The sequence below is a fragment of the Ursus arctos genome, unplaced genomic scaffold (genome assembly GCF_023065955.2).
Source record: "Ursus arctos isolate Adak ecotype North America unplaced genomic scaffold, UrsArc2.0 scaffold_1, whole genome shotgun sequence".
In the NCBI taxonomy this organism is placed as follows: Eukaryota; Metazoa; Chordata; class Mammalia; order Carnivora; family Ursidae; genus Ursus; species Ursus arctos.
In genome coordinates, this window is record NW_026622763.1 from 80014638 (window position 1) to 80032672 (window position 18035).

General features: G+C 38.3%; 1 protein-coding gene across 7 annotated transcripts in view; it reads left to right on the forward strand.

The window, feature by feature from the left end:
- Positions 1–18035, forward strand: part of PARD3B (par-3 family cell polarity regulator beta) — a 980939-nt gene that overhangs the window by 775216 nt on the left and 187688 nt on the right. For all 7 annotated transcript variants that reach the window (XM_044381230.3, XM_026492130.4, XM_057304240.1 and 4 more), the window contains one exon: positions 11488–11598. In XM_044381230.3, the coding sequence (XP_044237165.2) occupies positions 11488–11598 (111 nt within the window). The remainder of the gene's footprint in view (positions 1–11487; positions 11599–18035) is intronic.

Consider the following 18035-nt stretch of genomic DNA (forward strand, 5'->3'; position numbering starts at 1 on the left):
GCTAAGGACAGGACGCACTAATGACAAAAACGAGTAGTGTCAAAACTCTGGAGGACCAAGCAACTACCTCATGCCTATCTTTATTTGAAACCTAAGATTAAAGAGGCCATAATTTCTGAAACTCTGAAATTAAAGGTCTAAGTATGAGATAGACATGATGTTTTTTATAGATGACATCTTGCAGATTAATCATCTTTAATGACAGCTTTGGGTTTGAATTTCATTCTAGAATTTAACCTGGTGTTTTTGAACAGGGTATTTATACAACATGAAAGAACCGGTCATCATGAGATAGAATCCTAAGGTGACTCCGTGCCCCCATGGCACTGGGATAGCCAGGTGTTTGTTACCTTTACTAGTTGAATAACTGTCTGTCCCCTGTTTGGTCATGCTGTGGCAGTGGACATCCAGGGCTGTGGCTAGCTTATAGCTGCCACACCTACATTAAGCTAGTTTGGTGATTTCTGTGTTTATAAGGACAGAATATTCCAGTTTGGGAGTTTTATGGAAGGATGACCGGTTTGTTATGAGGGACCATTGGGTCCTTCTTCTAGGATAGAGGCCATGAAGAAAAGAGACAAGTGAAATATCCCTGAAGTCCCTACCTCACCTGTAATTGAGCTCAACAATATTTGTTGGATTTTTACTATGCATCCGTCACTAAGAATGAGAGTGGAGACCACATTTGACTAATTTACTTAGAACCTTAGCATCTACTAGATTTATAGAGTAGGTGCTCTGTAAGCGTTTGTTGAATGAATGCACATATGCATAAATAGGGGAAACAAGCAAAGAGTCTGCACTGGCCCTTGAGGAGCTCACCTGTAAGCAATGGTTAAAATAGTGCCCCAAACACACGTGCTAACATCAGCACAAGCCCTCTTCATCTCCAGACTCCTCCGTGAATCCACTCTCCATCACACCTTGGCTGAAGACAGATATGTTTACCAAGTTGGTTTTGCCTAGTAAAAATGTTACACACATCAGAAAAACATCAAATATGAGTTCTAGTGAATTGAGACATCCCAGAAATTAACCCCCAGCAATTCTCCCTGATTCAAAATTGCTTTTTCTTCTACAGAAAAAGATGGAAAAAAAGAAGCCTAAAGTTAAGAGAGATTCTACCTTTTAAGAACAGTTTCAAACTTAGTATCATGTATTAAGAATCAATATAATAACTCATTTCTATTGTTTAAGGCTCTCTTACCAGCTCTATCGTGCATTAATTATTTTGCTTCTTTTGTATTTGCACAATAAATGCTTGACAAAAAAAAAGCCACATAATTTAAGATTTTTATGGCACAATGGAAAAGTTTCCCACCCCCAGGAAAAAAAAAATTCTGTGATGTTCTCATTGTCTTTTCAGGGAAGATTTTATATATTAAAAGGAAGAAGAAGAACATGAAATGAAAAAAAAGAATAAAGCCCTAGTTGTACTTTATGTGACATGCAGAAGGTTTAGAATATATAGAACATAAAAGAACATTACGTGAGCTAAAGTGGGATAGAGCTGTGTGTTCTTAATTTTAAATTTCAGATAAATATGATTTCAGCTTTGATCCTACATGGACTAATTCTTTTGTCACTCAACTAATTAATTCAGTATGCTAGAGAAAAGATGCTAATTTGGGCATCAAAGAAGTGATAATTTTTTTTGTTTAATCAGAGTTATAAAGATAAGTTTTACTCCCATTAGACTGGGTCTGGAGCTCAATCATTTTATTCTTGTTTAGTGCAGATGAATTCCAGAGAAAATATGCCCTGTTTCTCTTAACTTCTGAAGATGAAGCAGTAATATCCGAATTCCCTTTAAAATGGTCCTTTGCATAGTCACTCTACCAAAAAGAAAAAAAAAATCAGACGTTTCCTAACATTGTCCTTTTGCTCTTTACACATAATGAGTTAGGCAGCATCATCCGTTCTCTTGATAATGGACTCTATAGAAAGTATACATAAGTTAATTTGTGCTGTTGGAATATAAGTTGCATTTGACATTTTATTTAGAGACTAGAGACGAGGTCTCCAGTTTCCATAGAACTTTTAATTAACCCTCCCTGGATTTAATTTCACTGACCTGAGTCAGTTTTTCCCTTCCCAGGCAGTTTGCTAAAATGACCCCACTTGCCAGTGAATGAATCTCAGAGCTGTTTCCTATGGAGGGACATTTCCTTCTGCAGGATGAATCTGGTCATTGAAGAGTGAGCCCTGGCAGATTGAGCATGGGAAGGCCACGGGTGTTGGGGAACCTCCCAGAGTTGGTAGAGAAAAAGTTCACACACGGGGTGTGATTTGGTCTTGGAACTCTCCTTTCCTCTGGCCCAGGTTTCCGGGACAAAGGAGGTCCAAGAAAGGGAAGAAGGGGATGCTGTGAGCACACAGATGGGAAGTCTAGATTCCAGCCATGTGCTGTTTGAGTCAGCATGAGAGTTTTAAGGACAGGCCATCAGCTGTCTGTGCGCTCAAGCTGCCTTCAGAGCTGCTCAGAGATCCACTTACAAGTAATAAAAATAAAAAGGAAGAAGCCACATATTCTGCCACTTTGAAATAAGTAAACATTTAATAAAAAAGAAAAGCCTTTCTAACTTTTAAGAAAACATAAAAATGCAAAAAGATCTATTTCTCTAATGCTCCTGTTAAATATATTTCCCAGAAATCATAAGCATTTAGTCTGAATCACTAAGGCTCTTGCCTACAATGTCTTAAAGCCAGTGAGAGCGTATGAAAGCAATTAATCAGAGTTCACTGTGCTCCTGAAGAGAATTCCTTCTTCTGGAAAGCAGAAGGATAGAGTGACTTAACACCCAGTGTGGTCGTGACAGTTAATAAGCTTTGTATAGTCCCTGTGTGGATCTGAAAATCATACCTTATTAGTATCTTTATCTTTCTTGCTCACTCATTCACGCTTATTTTCGTTTAATTTTAATTTCTGGCCTCTTTTTCATATTTTTTTTCCTCTTTCTCCTAACAGAGTGCTGCTTTAATAATCTCAGAGTAGAGTTTTCATTTGCTTCAAAAATGCTCAGCAAAGTAAGTGTCCGGAGGCTCCCAAATCCCTTAACTGATTCTTGCAACCCATCTTCCAGATGCCCTTTTTACTTGTTTGTTTGTTTGTTTGTTTGTTTTTCAGAAGATGGGTTTTGGTGATGTACATTTTGCTTTGCTTTCTGGACCCACTAGAATGATTTATAATATATTCAGTACTTCCAAATCTATTGTGTTTTCTAGCTCCTCCGTCTGGGAAAGCAAATTAGCTCAAGGATTCCCAGCAGCTGAATTCAGAGCCAGAGAGCCGCTTAAGACTCTACCCAGCAGATGTTTTATCCACTTAGGCAGAAATCTTAGAATGTTATAGGACCTCCCTGCTTTTCAATCCTAAAAACAAATATCAACACATTTGAGATCTGAAGGTTTCCTGCTTTGGAATGAAGAGTCTCCATGACCACCAATTTAGGAATCTCGTCCTAGGAATGAGCAAGAACCCAGAGGCAAGTAGCTGTTAGAGAGTAGGTGGGAATGTTGGCCCCCGTGGAAGTAGTAAAGGTATCAATGGGATTAAACACGTTTGTTGTTTTCGTATAGCTTGTCTTCATCTTGGAAACGTAAACATACCCAAATCAGTGTCTAAACAATGTACCAGAAATTAAAATTTTAATTAGAAACCATTTTCAGAACCTCAACTGCTTGACCCACTTAGTTAACAAGAAAGATTTTTAATACTGAGTTTTTCTTCAGTTACTAAACTATCAACTCACTCAGCTTCCCCTTGTGAACATATCCTCCTATAAAGCAGATCCCTACTTCCCCTTGCATGCCATGGAGTGGGCTTGTACAGTTTAGATTGTAACCGTTCTGTTACGGAAAGCATACTGAGTTTGTAGCACTCCACCTCCCTCCTGAAAAATCACAGGCATTAGCATGGTAATCATGTATACTATGGAAGGCTAAAAATAAAAGTAAAATATTTTTTCTTAACATTAACAACAAACACAAATCTGTTCATTATTCTATCAATAATATTAACATAAAAATAGGCAATGCCCTTAGGTACCAAAAAAATGGGGGAAACTCTCTAATTGGTCAATTTTCATTGAATTTTTATCAGATTCATTAACTCTCAAGTACAATGAGAGCCATCTCAGGTAAACAAGTAAAGACCTTTGTGACATACATTTTAGAGAGAAGCAATAGCCAAAGTGCACAAAACCATATGAGATTCAATACATGGAGGTAAATTTCATCAGCATACGCATATGCTAATTCAGAACCCAACTTAAAATGCATCAGACAGCAGGAACCTTTTATGGGTGAATTTCAAAATAAACTATGGAAATATAGTCAAAGGTCTGTGAACTTCTCTGCCCCCACATTTTGCTTGAGCTATTTCAAAGTGTATAATTTACAAAATGATAAGACAATATCATAGCTTATAAGTCAGCTGGTTACAGGGAGAATGAGCCATTATCAAAGTCCAGAGAATATTTTGACTGTGACGTTGGTGCATTTTCTTTTTGTTGTTGTTGCTGTTGCTGTTGTTGTTGTTGTTTGAAGTTGGTGCATGTTCATATCTGACATCATTCCCTAGATATTCTAAGTGTAACATCAGTAATGACTGGATTTTGTGGCCTTTTGCAAATGTATTATTGACACCCAAAGATATTTCCAGATTGCAGAAGGAAGAAATATATTCTGTTTCACACTTGCAGCTCTCCTTGGATTCATAGCTCACCACTAATTTGAAATAAGAGTGTTTGAACTTTTTCCTTGCCGGACTTTTTAGTCCCCGTAAACCATCGCTCAAGATTGCTTTTATACAGTGTGTGCACTAAATGGAAGATGAGCGAATACCAACAGCTGCGTAAACTGCCCAGTGGGATCTAGGAGGAAAACTGTAGACAGGCAGTACTTAGCAGAATGAAGTGAATTAAATGAGAGACTAGACATGAACAAGGGTAGAGATAGAGCTCTACAAGTTGTTGAATTTCGATCATTTGTCAGGGTACATGGCAATCTGGGAAGGATTCAAAAGTCATCATTACCTAGAAAACTCAAGGAAAGAAGTAGAAGAAAAACAGAATTTGCCAAGAAATTAGGGAATGACTACTAAGAATTATATTAAAATCTTTGTCATATAGAAAACAGTAAGATGCTGGGAGCTTGTTTAGTTAATTGGATTGAGGAGTTAATATTTACCTAACAATTGAGGGTGTTAATGATTACATTCCATGTAAACAATCCATGTGATGTGTCTTGGCAGCTCAGTGAATGAATGAATGATTGAATGAATGAATGAATCATTATTAAATTCTACTTCCCCATATAGCCTTTTAGTACCTCCCAACCTAGGTAAAATTGCAACCCAAGAGGTCTGGTTTGGGTATTTTTCTATATAACCCTTCCCGAGATTCTTTTCCACATGTGTGGTCTGTTTCCTTTGATCTCTCCACTGTTCTTCTTCTGTCTCTTTTATACATGGCCTCCCTGTCCCTCTATCTGGCCTTTAAATGTTACAATTCCTTAGGACTTTGTCCTCATCCCTAGCCCATGCATTTGGATTTCCCAAAGACATACTAACAAAACCATGTTTAAAAGTGAACTTTTGGTCCCTTGCCCTTGACCCACCACTTCCCAACCATTATCTTCAGTTCTCTAGTCCAGGCCACCTCCATCTTTCACCCGCACTCCTGAGGCAGTCACTAATTGGCTTTACTGCTCTAACTTGCTGCTTTTGGCTTCAGCAACCAGGATGATCTTTTAAAATGTGTATCACATTGTATCACTTCCGCTTCAAATGACTTGGTTATGCCTGTTTCTCCTCTACCAACTCTAAATGTACGAGTTTCCTTATCTAGTTTCTCTTGACTTACTAAGACAGGACCTTATGCCACTCCTAGACTAAACTCCAAGCCTCTTTGACGCCTGCAGTCCATGGCCCTTGCCCCACTTTCCATCTGAATCCTGTGTATCCCCTCTGTTCTCCTTGTTTAAGTGACACTGGCCTTCTTCCGCTGCTTGGAATGCACCAGACCTTCCCCACCTCATGCCCTCTGTGTGTGCGGTGACTTCCTCCCCTAAGGCTTATCTCCCATCTCTGCTTGTCTGGAAGCTCTTACCTGTGCAGTCTCCGTGTAAATGTCATTTCCTCACTGAAGACTTCCCTAACCGATCAACCTCCTATTATTGTCTCTCCTGATACCCTTCATAGCATTTTTTTTGCAACTTATAATTGCATATTTGTACTTGTTTGATGTCCAGTTCTTCCATTAGAATGGAAATTCTATAGGGGTAGTGTCTGGTTTTGTATCCCAATTCAACATCAACCTCTACTAAGGTGCTTACAACAATGACTGACACAGAGTAGATGCCTAATAAATATTTTTTAAACACATACCTGTATGGAAGAAGAAAGAAGGACAGAAAGAGAGCTAGTTTTCCATAAAACTGTTTCATGTAGCCTCTCTATAGATATGAACAGGGACAGGTGTTTTAAGCAAACTTATAATTCATGAAAATCTAAATTTACATAAAGGGTATGTTGAAAGGTGATTTTTCCACTTTACAAAAAGATCCATCATAAGAGTCTTTAAACAGGCTTCCCAGGTACATGGAAAGTAAGATTTTATTGATTCAAACCATATGTTTGCACTGTATTCTTCAGGAAAATATCTTTTATATAAAGCAAGGTTGACCTACAAGCAATTTCCTCAAGGCACCTAGCCCAGAATGGCCAATTCTCAAATTTCCTAGGTAATAGATAATGGGAGGCCTGGAATGCAGGGGATATTTGAAACCCTAGAATGCAAAGCAGTAATTTCAGCCACTTAGAGTTCTTGTGACTTTCCTCACAAAAATAACTAATGGAGAGATGAATCAATGTATTCGAACCTCCCCAACTCTTCTTTCTGTATGTCCGTGAATGTAAGAACGGCTGGGAAGTGACCCCCAAATAGGCTGACATGGGAAGGAGAACAAGGCGTACACAATTCACCAAACCAATGCTTTTCTCCCGATTCTCCCCATCCTCCCACCACCGCCGCTACTACCACTGATAATTAAGTTGTCTGATTGGAAAATTGGAAAAAAGAATTCAGTGTGTTAATAAATAAAAGCAATTAACTTCTCTGGGTCTCAATTTCCTCGTCCTAACAATGTGGGAGTCCTTTTGAAGATTATTGTTTTATAATTCTGTTCTTGAACCTACCCAAACTTTACAAAATAAGGTAATTTGTGACCATTCTCTCTGTCTAATGAAATAAATTTCACAGCTATTTCTGCCCTCCTTCTTGGAAACTTTAATAAATGATCATGAAGTTTAAATCAAAACATTTATATTATTTGTGAGATTGGTTGATTTGACTATTATTGATGGTTCTTGCTAAGAAGAAAATGCTTTGCAGAACTTACTTATGACTAGCCTTTATCAGATATATTCCACTGTGATGAAAACACAGTGAGCTGTTTTTGAACTGCAGTGCAAGTGAACTATTTTAGCAACAGGAAGAAAAAACAATTCATTGGTTGTGGTAATAAAGATCAGGGTAGACTCGGGTATAGATTAGTTTTGCCCTTCAAAAACAAGACTTCTTTCATCTCAGAAAATACAAACCTTCAAATTTAGAAGAAATATTTGGGACATAGAAGAAAAACCTGCTTAGTATCTGTGGAATTTTTGGCAACATTTTTGCTCTTATCAACTTCCTGAAGCATTATTCTATCCTCACTCCCCACAATTTTTATTTTTTTGGCTCAATTTTCCTGTATTTGATGATATTTTGAGGGAAAATTATTTCTTTAAGTGATAGACAAAGATAATAACTTCTCACATAAAGAAACTTAGATTCTTCTACATGTGTTTGAAACGCTAAAGAATATATACAGGAAAACACACATAATTTATGTATCTCCTGCTTTGTAGGTTAAAGAGAGATCCTGACTATGTCAACAAATCTGAATTATATTTGGAAGTTAGTGATCTTATATTTTGTCGGTATTTTTTCTCTTCCCTAGTCTGTAAGTGACACTAGGTCATTTCTTCAGTGGGAAAGAGAATAGATTAAGAAAGAGAAGGGAGACCAGGAGGAAAAAAAAAGGCTGGAGGTGATGGAGTGAAAATTCATAGTCGATCCACCAAAATCACCAAACTAGACAGGCTACAGCAAAAGAATTGCAGTAGAAGAAAAGGCAGGTGGCAAGATGGCCACGGGGAAAGAGAAAGTTCATGAGCAAGGATTTGCTCATTGAAATTGTAAATTGAAAAATTTACAGAAGAGCCAAGACTGGGAGAGGCTTCTGAGGAAAGTAGGGTTCTTTGAACTCTAGTAACAACAGAAATATGGGTATTAGCAATAAGGTCTTCCATGTGTGAGACCCAGTGCTGCCACGTGACCAACAACCTCTGCTTTAGATTGAAACACAGTCCTAAAAGAACAAATATTTACTCATTTTTATGAAATCTGAAGAAGACCAGAGTTTCAAGTTTATAAGTCAGGTCTTCCTGTGAGGAGATTCTGACTCACTGTGTATGTTGGGACATTAGGGACCAGGACGGGGATCAGGGATGGGCCGTCAGTCTGAGCGTGTGTAGGGTCCTCGGGTTGGATAGATGGATGGATACGTAGGTAGTTACAGAGGTAGAGCGAGCAAGCTAAAAATATGCATACATAAGCAAACACAGAAGTAAAATTTGCAGCTATTTAATAAGAAACAAAGGATAAATGGGGTTTCCATAGTTAACAAGAATCTTTAACTTAACTGAAGAATATGCATAATTGACTTTTTCCTGGTTATTAGCAGAGCATCAAGTTACTTCCCTTTTTCATGGGTGTTGATACCACGACCATAGGGGATTGCTTCTGAAGAAAATATCTGTTGTAGAAAATGCCTGTTATTTAAGAATGTGTCCTAGTAATAACCACAGCTTTATTATTATTATTATTATTATTATTATTATTATTATTATTATTATTTCAAATATGCAGTTTTATTTTCCTAACAGTGCTAAGGAACATGGTGCTCTTATAAAGTATCATAATTACAGGGAACCCTAGTACATTGTTGATCCAAATGCAAACTGGCTCAACCAATATGGAAAACAGCATGGAGGCATCTCAAAAAATTAAAAACGGAGCTACATTCAGATGGCCAACAGACACATAAAAAAGATGCTCAACATCACCGATCATCAGGGAAATACAAGTCAAAACCACAATGAGATATCACCTCATACCCGCTGACCAGCTAAAATCAACAATACAAGAAACAACAGGTGTTGGCGAGGATGTGGAGAGAAAGGAACTGTGTGCACTGTGGAGAACGCAAGCTGGTGCGGCCACCGTGGAAAGCAGTATGGAGGTTCCTCAAAAAGTTAAAAAATAGAAATACCCTAGGATCCAGCAATTGCACTACTGGGTATTTACCCAAAAGAGCACAAAAATACTAATTCAAAGGGATATGTGCACCCTGAGGTTTATAACAGCATTATCTACAATAGCCAAATTATGGAAACAGCCCAAGTGTCTATCAACTGATGAATGGATAAAGATGTGACAGATACAGACATAAATATATAGATATACACACAATGGAATATTCCTCAGCCATAAAAAAAGAATGAAATCTTGCCATTTGCAATGACATGGATGGAGCTAGAGAGAATAATGCTGAGCAAAATAAGTCAGTCAGAGAAAGACAAATACCATGTGATTTCACTCCTATGTGGAATTTAAGAAACAAAGCAAACAAAGAGAAAAGAAAAAGAGGAAGGCAAACAAAGAAACAGACTCTTAATTATAGAGAACAAACTGATGGTTACCAGGGGGGAGGTGGGTGGGCAGGATGGATGAAAGAGGTGATGGGGATTAAGGAGCGCACTTGTGATGAGCACCAGGGGATGTACAGAAGTGCTGAATCACTACACTGTACACCTGAAACCAATGTTACACTGTATGTTAACTAATGGCAATTTAAATAGAAATTGGAACTACCCTATGATCCGGCAATTCTACTTCTGGGTATACATCCAAAGGAATTGGATCCCACAGGATCCCACAGAGATATCTCTGCTCCCATGTTCATTGCAGCATTACTTATAATAGCCAAGATGTGGAAACACACTAACTGTCCGTCAATAGATGAATGGATTAAGAAGATGCAGTGTGTGTGTGTGTGTGTGTGTGTGTGTGTACACATATACATGTATATATGCATATACATATACACATATATATGCATACACACTGTGAAATCTGAAAAAGACAAACTCAGAGAAACAGTAGAATGGTGGTTACCAGGGGTTAGGGAGAGGGGAAATTGAGGAAATTTTGGTCAACGGGTAAATACTTCCAGTTACAAGATTAACAAGTTTGGGATCTAATGTACGGCATGGTGATTATAGCTAATAAAAATGTATCCTATATTTGAATGTTACTGAGAGTAGATCTTATATGCTTTCTCCACAAAAAAGAAATAGTGACTACGTGACGTGACGTGACAGGATGTGACATGACATGACATGACGGAAGTGGTAGCTAATACTATGGTGGGAATAATTTTGCAACTTAGAAATGTATCAAATCAACAGTTATACACATTACATTTACACAAGGCTACGTGTCCATCATATCTCAATAAAGCTGAGGAAAAAAATAATGCATCATAATTGCCACTGTGCCCAATTAGCTAGAGATATGCCAGGCACCGAGGAGTGCATAGAGCACATGAACCCGAGGCTGACTTAGGAGGATGGGGCTACCTGCAGGAGTGCATGTGGTGTGAAAGAGAGAGGGCACTAGAGGAGACAACCCAAGTTCTAATCCCAGCCCTTCCCTGAACTTGTTGGGTGATCAAGGCCCAAAGTCTCATGGGTAAACTGAGAATAGTAAGCTAGGTGTTTGGTAAGGTCCCTTGAAGCATCATCGATATCGAGTCCCCTGAGTTTAACTTCAAATGTCAATGCCCCTTGAGGCTCTGGAGGCCTGTTTAGGAGTTCGGTCAGTTTTTGTTTTGGTTTTTTTAGTAATATTTTTTTTATTATATTATGTTAGACACCATACAGTACATCCCTAGTTTTTGATGTAAAGTTCCATGATTCATTACTTGCGTATAACACTCAGTGCACCATGCAATACGTGCCTTCAGTCAGTTTTTAGTTACATAATAATGATAACCTTTCAGTTCTTTCATTTCTAGTGAACTCACATTTTGAGATTTTTACTCTTTAACCACATGACTTTGTGCACGCTGCTCCAGTGATATCTCAGTGGAAAGGTGGAAGGAAAGAAGGAAGAGAGGAAAAGGAGGGGAGTTTAGTGACTATTTTTTGTTTTTGCCCTTTCGGTCTCTTATTTTACTCCCATTCTCTGCAAAATGATCTTGTACTACTGTAGAATAAAGACTTATCGTTTGATGAGTTCAGCTCATAAATATTTTAAATTTACCCCCAAAAGAACATGGTTATTGTTAACAGCAATCTCCTCCTTCGTGTTTTTCTAGATTTGGAAAGAAGAAGGATGACAGGGGTGGCAAGGCTGAGCAGAAGGGCGCTCTGAAGCATGGCGGCCTGCGGGAAGAAGAGCTGGAAAAAATGAAAGAAGAACGTGAAAGGTGAGCAGAAATGCTGAGCTCCTTATTTTGTTCGGGTCCATGGCCTGTGTTTCATTGGGTTGTTGCATCCATCAACTGGAGAAATTTTATTTTAAGAAGCATAGAGTTTGATACAGAAGGAAAGGTACCTGATATAAAAAGGAATCTGCCTTCCTGGGGAATTTTTATTCTATTTGGAGAAGAAATTAACTTTATGTTTTTATTATATCAGTACTCATAATTCCAAAATATGCTATCCCAGTTTTGACTATCAGTGTATATTTTCCCTATGGTTTAAACAATGAGGTTTTCTTTTTTTTTAATAAAAAGGTCATTTTGATGTTGATGTTTAGAACTATCAGATTTCCCTAGTCTGTTCCTAATTTCTGTCAAGCTGTTGTATGCCTTCTTAATTTTATTCTGCTAAATCCATTTGGGGGGTGTAATTTGAGAAGCGCATGTCCTTCATTTTTAAAAAGCCAGTGTCTTTTATTAGGCTATCAGCAAGTCGCGAAGTATGTCGCCCATCTGTTAAAGGGCCGGTTTCGTTTACTGAAATAATGACAGTTTGCAAGGGCTGAATTCTCCTGTTTGAGGCGCTTCCTGTTCCATTTGGACAAGAGGCCCTTCACTTATCTTTGAGGTTAACTCTGGCACTTACCCCAAGTTGATGTGTAAATGTCTGATTTTGAAACAGGTAATTGAATATTCATATTTCTCCTGAAAGTTCTTCACCTTCACAACTAAATGGAGCTTGGAGAAAGACTGGGATTGTGATAAAACCAGCATATAATTTTAAGTACTTGATTCTGACTTCATTGTGCATGAAGTCACATTTGTCCAACTTGTCACTTGCTTATTAGTAACAATAGTCCTTGTGGTTTTTCGAGTCCATTCTTGTACGTATCTTAATACTCTAGTAATGTGTACTAAGAAGATCACACTCATTCATCCCGTTTTCTAGCACAGAGCAGGCTGAATATCTACCGTTAACCTTTGACTCCTGTCTTGCCTATTCCCATTGAGAAGGCTGACTTTATCAATAGCGAGGAAAGAAATCCTATTTAATCCTTTCTGATTTTATTTTTTTTTAAAGATTTTATTTATTTGAAAGAGAGCAAGTGAGTGGGAGAGAGAACATGAGGAGGGAGACAGGGAGAAGCAGACTCCCCTGCTGAACAGGGAGCCCAGCGCAGGGCTCGATCCCAGGACCCTGGGATCGCGACCTGAGCCGTAGGCAGCCCCTTAACCAACTGAACCATCCAGGCGCGCCGAGTCCTTTCTCATTTTAAAGAGGTTGATAAGCTCTTGGTTCCAGGGTCACTGGAACAGTTAAAAGGAAATCAAGTGCTTAATATTGTTGTTGACTATTCACCTGACACAGCTGCCCCCAAAATAAGGAAGATAATTCTCCACCATAGCCCAAGATTCAGTAATCCTGTAATGGAAAATATAATTCGGGCGAAGATTTTAATGCATATATTGGCAAAGACATCTGTGTGGTGAGTCCACATCACAGATCTTTGCTGCTCCCCTGATTTCACTTACTGAGGCACCACATCCCTGCCTCGTCCTCAGGAAACTGAGCTGTTTGCTAGAATGCAGACTTCACCTTTTTTGTAGCTCAATACTTGCTTGGGGTTGGGAGGCTTGACTCTTAGTAGCTAGGGAACTCTGTGCCAGTTAGAAAATTGATAACCCATAAAATAAGGTGGGTTGTCTTTAAGCAAGAGTTCGTTTCCTTTCTGGTGTTGCCTTAAGGAAGCAGGTGCCTGAGGGAGTTTTGTTCTTAAAAGCAGGGCTGTAAATTCACCTCAGCTGGCTGTAGAGGCTTCAGGTCCAATTTTCTTAAAATATGTCTGGTCAAAATATTTAAAGAACTGTACCATTAGCCTCCACTTAGGCCACTTCCCACACGTGAACACGTAAAACACATCTGATACAGGTTTCTTAGAGACAACGTCGTCTCAGTCAGGGGAGAGGGGAAGAAGCTGCAGGTGTTGACTTTATGGTGGGGCGCTACAGAATCTATGACCAAGAACATTTCAGCAGCTCGGGAGCAGAGGGCCGCAGAGGGTGGAGGTGGAGGCTCAACATCTGGCCTTCCTCCCAACCCTAGCGTCCCAATTCTTGGCTCTCCATCATCCCTAGGAAACTAGCTCACAACCCTTAAAGAACTCAGTGAGTGTATCACTCTGGGACATGGCCATGGGAGAAAAATAGAATAAAATAAGAAACAGTGTATAAAAGTTCACAAAGTTGTCTTTTTTCCTAATGCCTTTAAATTTGTTACCTTGAGATGATTCAAGCTGTCCTCTTGCTTATTTGCCTCATCCTAGCTGTCACAGGTATAATAGTGTTTCATTCACGTCGCCCTTCTTCAAAGGATTTAAAGTACTTAAATAAGATATATATTGTACAGAGCCAGCTCCTGTCAGCCTATGAGAAGAGTTTTGGGAGCTGGTTGTTAAACCACTGGTAGCTTGGCATCGGTCACAGTGGGAGTATTTACACCACAGAAATTGGCAAATGCGATAAGTTGGGTTTGTTTTCTCAAAAAGCCAGTTGATCAACATACCACTGAGGGTTTATACCAACTCTGTTTAGTGTATAACCAGGAAGAAATTATCCAAAATTTTAAGACTAAATAAAAAAGATTCATCCAAATCAAGCCACATGACTTCTTCTGTCTGTGTTTCTCACAGTGGAGTCCGTAGGCTGCCTGCATGCAAATGAGTCCCACGGAAAGCTTGTTAAAAATAAAGACTCTTGCGTCCCACACCAGACTTGCAGAATCAGAATCTTGGGATTTGGAGCCCAGGAATCTGTATGTAATGGGCAAGCCCAACATAATTCTTCAGTATTCTAAAGTCTGAGAACTTTTGACCAGAAGGGCCAGGATTTGGTTGGAACATTAAACTATCCTTATCCTATGAAAAATGACACACAGATTTTTTTCCCAAGAGGACTGGAATAAGCCAGTCTACAAATATTGTCCTCCTTCTCATGTGCCGTCTCCGAAGCATCCGACCTTATTGGCATATTTTTTGTGCCAACAAGAGAGAAACCCTTGGCAGTGCTCACTCACCTACGAGAGTTTGGATTGCTTACCCACCCGTGCACACAAAACTTACAAACACAGTAAGTTCATTAAGAAAAGTTTGGAGACATAAAAAAGCATAAAGAAGACTAGCATGATCATGCTTAATTCCATAACAATTATTAATATTGTTATGATCTTTTTACTATGTATATATTTTCTTTGAAACTTGATATCTATGCTGTGTATATACTGTCTCACTTTTTCCATAGCATTATATTGTGAGCATTTCCCCATATCATTAATGTTTTGAAAATATGCCATTTTGATGACTGTCTACTATTTGTGAGATCAGTATACCATAACTTATTTATCTTCTATTGTCAAACATTTAGTCTGTGTTTCCATATTTCACTCTTTCAAATAATATTTTGATGAGCATCCAGATATGAGTCCTTATAGATGGCCTCTTAAATCATATGGTTCCTGCTGGAAAGTTCAATTTCCTTGTAACCGTTTTACCCAGGAATTAATTTAACCTCAACTCTAAATTTCAGGATTATATTATCCCTCTTCGTTCCTCCCATTATTTTTCTTATGATTTCCATATCTCATTTTAATGTATCTACATATTTAATTCCTGATAAGGAATTGTTTTGGTGTCATATATGAATAACATGTTCATAGCTATAGCTATGAAAAAGTCAAAAAAAAAAAAAAAGCCATAAGAGGTGGACTGAATTATAAGATTAAATTGATGGGTAGTAAGAAGGGCACGTATCGCATGGTGCACTGGGTGTTATACGCAACTAATGAATCATCGAACTTAACATCAGAAACCAGGGATGTACTGTATGGTGACTAACATAATATAATAAAAAAAACATTAAAATAAAAAAAATGCTTTAACTGAAAAAAAAAAAAGATTTAATTGGAAGAATATGGAGTCTAGAAGAGTGGTTCTCAGGGAGGGACAATTTTGCTCCCAAAGAAACATTTGGCTGTATCTGGAGACACTTTTGATTGTCACAACTTCAAAGAAGGAATGGGCATAGGAAGGGAATTGCCAGGTGCTAGGCAGAGGCCAGGAATGCAGCCAGACCATCCACAATGCATAAGACAGTCCTGTCCCCTAACAATGAGTCATCTCATTCAAACCTCCAGTAGTGTGTAGGCTGAAAATCCCTGTTCTAACCTCTAGACTTCACAAGTAAGGGTACTCTCCTGGACATTAGAAGCTCCTTGTTTCATGGTATCCTATGGATAACACAGAAAAATGTACACCAGATAACATAACCCTAGAAGGATTATTAGCTATTCAAGAAACTGTACCCAAAACTTGCTAACGAATAGTCCATCAATATAAACTTGCAAGAAAAAAGTTTTTCTTCAAAATTTATTTTTAACTCTGGCCTGCTGAGCGTTGGCATCAGTGCTGTTGATCAGACTGTGAATGCCAAAAAGCTGCAGGGGTTGATAATGTGTTGATGACAGAATCATCTGGAACAATGGACTGAATCAAACATAAAGAAACCTAATAGGAATAAATGTAAAGTCTTGATTTTAGGTCCAAAACCAAACTGTACAAACACAGGATGTGGAAGGTTTGACTCAATACCAAATATATGAAAAAGTACCTGATGTTTTTAGTTGAGGGTAAGTTTAGCATGAGTCAACGTGAGGATGTGCCTGCCAAAAACTTAATCCAGTCCTAGGCTACATTACTGGAAGTTCATGTGCAAAATGAAGGAAGAAACAATAATTCCTGCTTTACACTCCTCAGATCACACTTGGAATATCCCATTGCCTCTCTCACACACACAGAGTAGCAGCAACTCAATCAGGTCTTTTGAAAAATGTTGAAGGACGTGGGGATACTTAGCCTGCAGAGGTAAGGCTTAGTTGATTTCACATGATCAAGAACTTTCACATAAAAGAGGAATTAAATGCATTTTATAGCATGTATTCTCTCTCCCTCTGCGTATTCATTCGTTCATTTATTTTCTTGAAGATACTAATGGGGAGTCATTTTAAGAGAGGTAGTCTTCAGCTTAATAGAAGGGAAAACATCCTAACAATCAGAGTGTCACATGAGAGTGAGTTTGTTGACACTGAAAACTGTCTAGTAAGAAGCTGATGATTACAATGAGAAAGGATTAGTGCATCAGGAAAGTATTAGACTAGATCAGAGTTTCATCAACTTCATTCATCGATACATTACCTTCATTGTCTTATTTATATCTATATATTCAAATAAGTAAAATATTGTATACATGCAAAACCACATAAGTTAATGTAATTATCTACATTCAGCCACATACCACCTAAAATCATGTTGTGTATCAGTAATGCTGCATTTGTCCTTAGGTGACCTCCACGGTTTTTCCCAGATCCCAGGGTCTAAGAAATAAATATGTTCAAGTATAGAAGAATCTACTCTGAGTTGCCTAGAGCAGACTTTCTTGAACTTGCCATAGCATTGGTTCCTGGCAGCGTATGCACTCTTCTTATCTGAGTGGAGAAGCCCAAGTTTCTTGCTCAAAGTTGCATGCAAGGCTTTTCTTAGTCTCATATTTGATTTCCTGAGCTAAGCACATGTCCTCTCCTGACACAAGTCAAACAGCCCATTGCAGCAAAGCCCTGTTTTAAATAAACTCATCATTTTGTTCATGCTTCAGTGAGATTGGCCATAATAAAACATTAGTTCCAAATGCCTATCTCCATTGCTAGAAGGATGAATCCAATATTATATTCAAAGATTATTTCCCCTAGAATTTTTTAATCAAGCTAAATTAAATTAACATTTTCCAAACATTCTGATTATATAAATTAGAATGGTGAGCTGAAAGCAAGAGATTGTCTTAACAAATCAGTATTTTTGTTGTTTAATTCTAAGACTCTAACTCACGTGAGTAACTGGCTCCAAAGTGTGAAATTAACCAGATTCTTGTACCTACAAAGAACCTAACTGTATGCACGTTGTGCTTGTATTGTTAATACCTTCTCAGAAGTCGGGTGGAGATTGGTTAAAGAAAAATAAGTGTCCCCCTCATTTATTTAGGAGTACTGTACTGGGGGAAATGTCTCCATTGACACCAAAAGCCTGTCTCCCATTAAAATCCCATATTACCCTGAAATGAAATTTCGCTAAATGAAACTTCTTCCTAAAGTGGGGGAGGGCGGGTATAGTTCAATAACATACGAGTCTGTGCTCTAAGATCTTGTATTACTCTTATACCATGTCAGAGTTTATTTTGCAAGGGAGCTCATTTGCTCTGTGAATGAAACGTTGTTTTTGTAGATCTTATTAGAATCTTAGCAGGATAAATGAGGAGATGAGGGGCAAAGAGGCAGCTTCTCCAGCTTCAGGATTGAGAAGCATGAAAACATATGGCTCTTGTTTTCAACAACGGGCCTA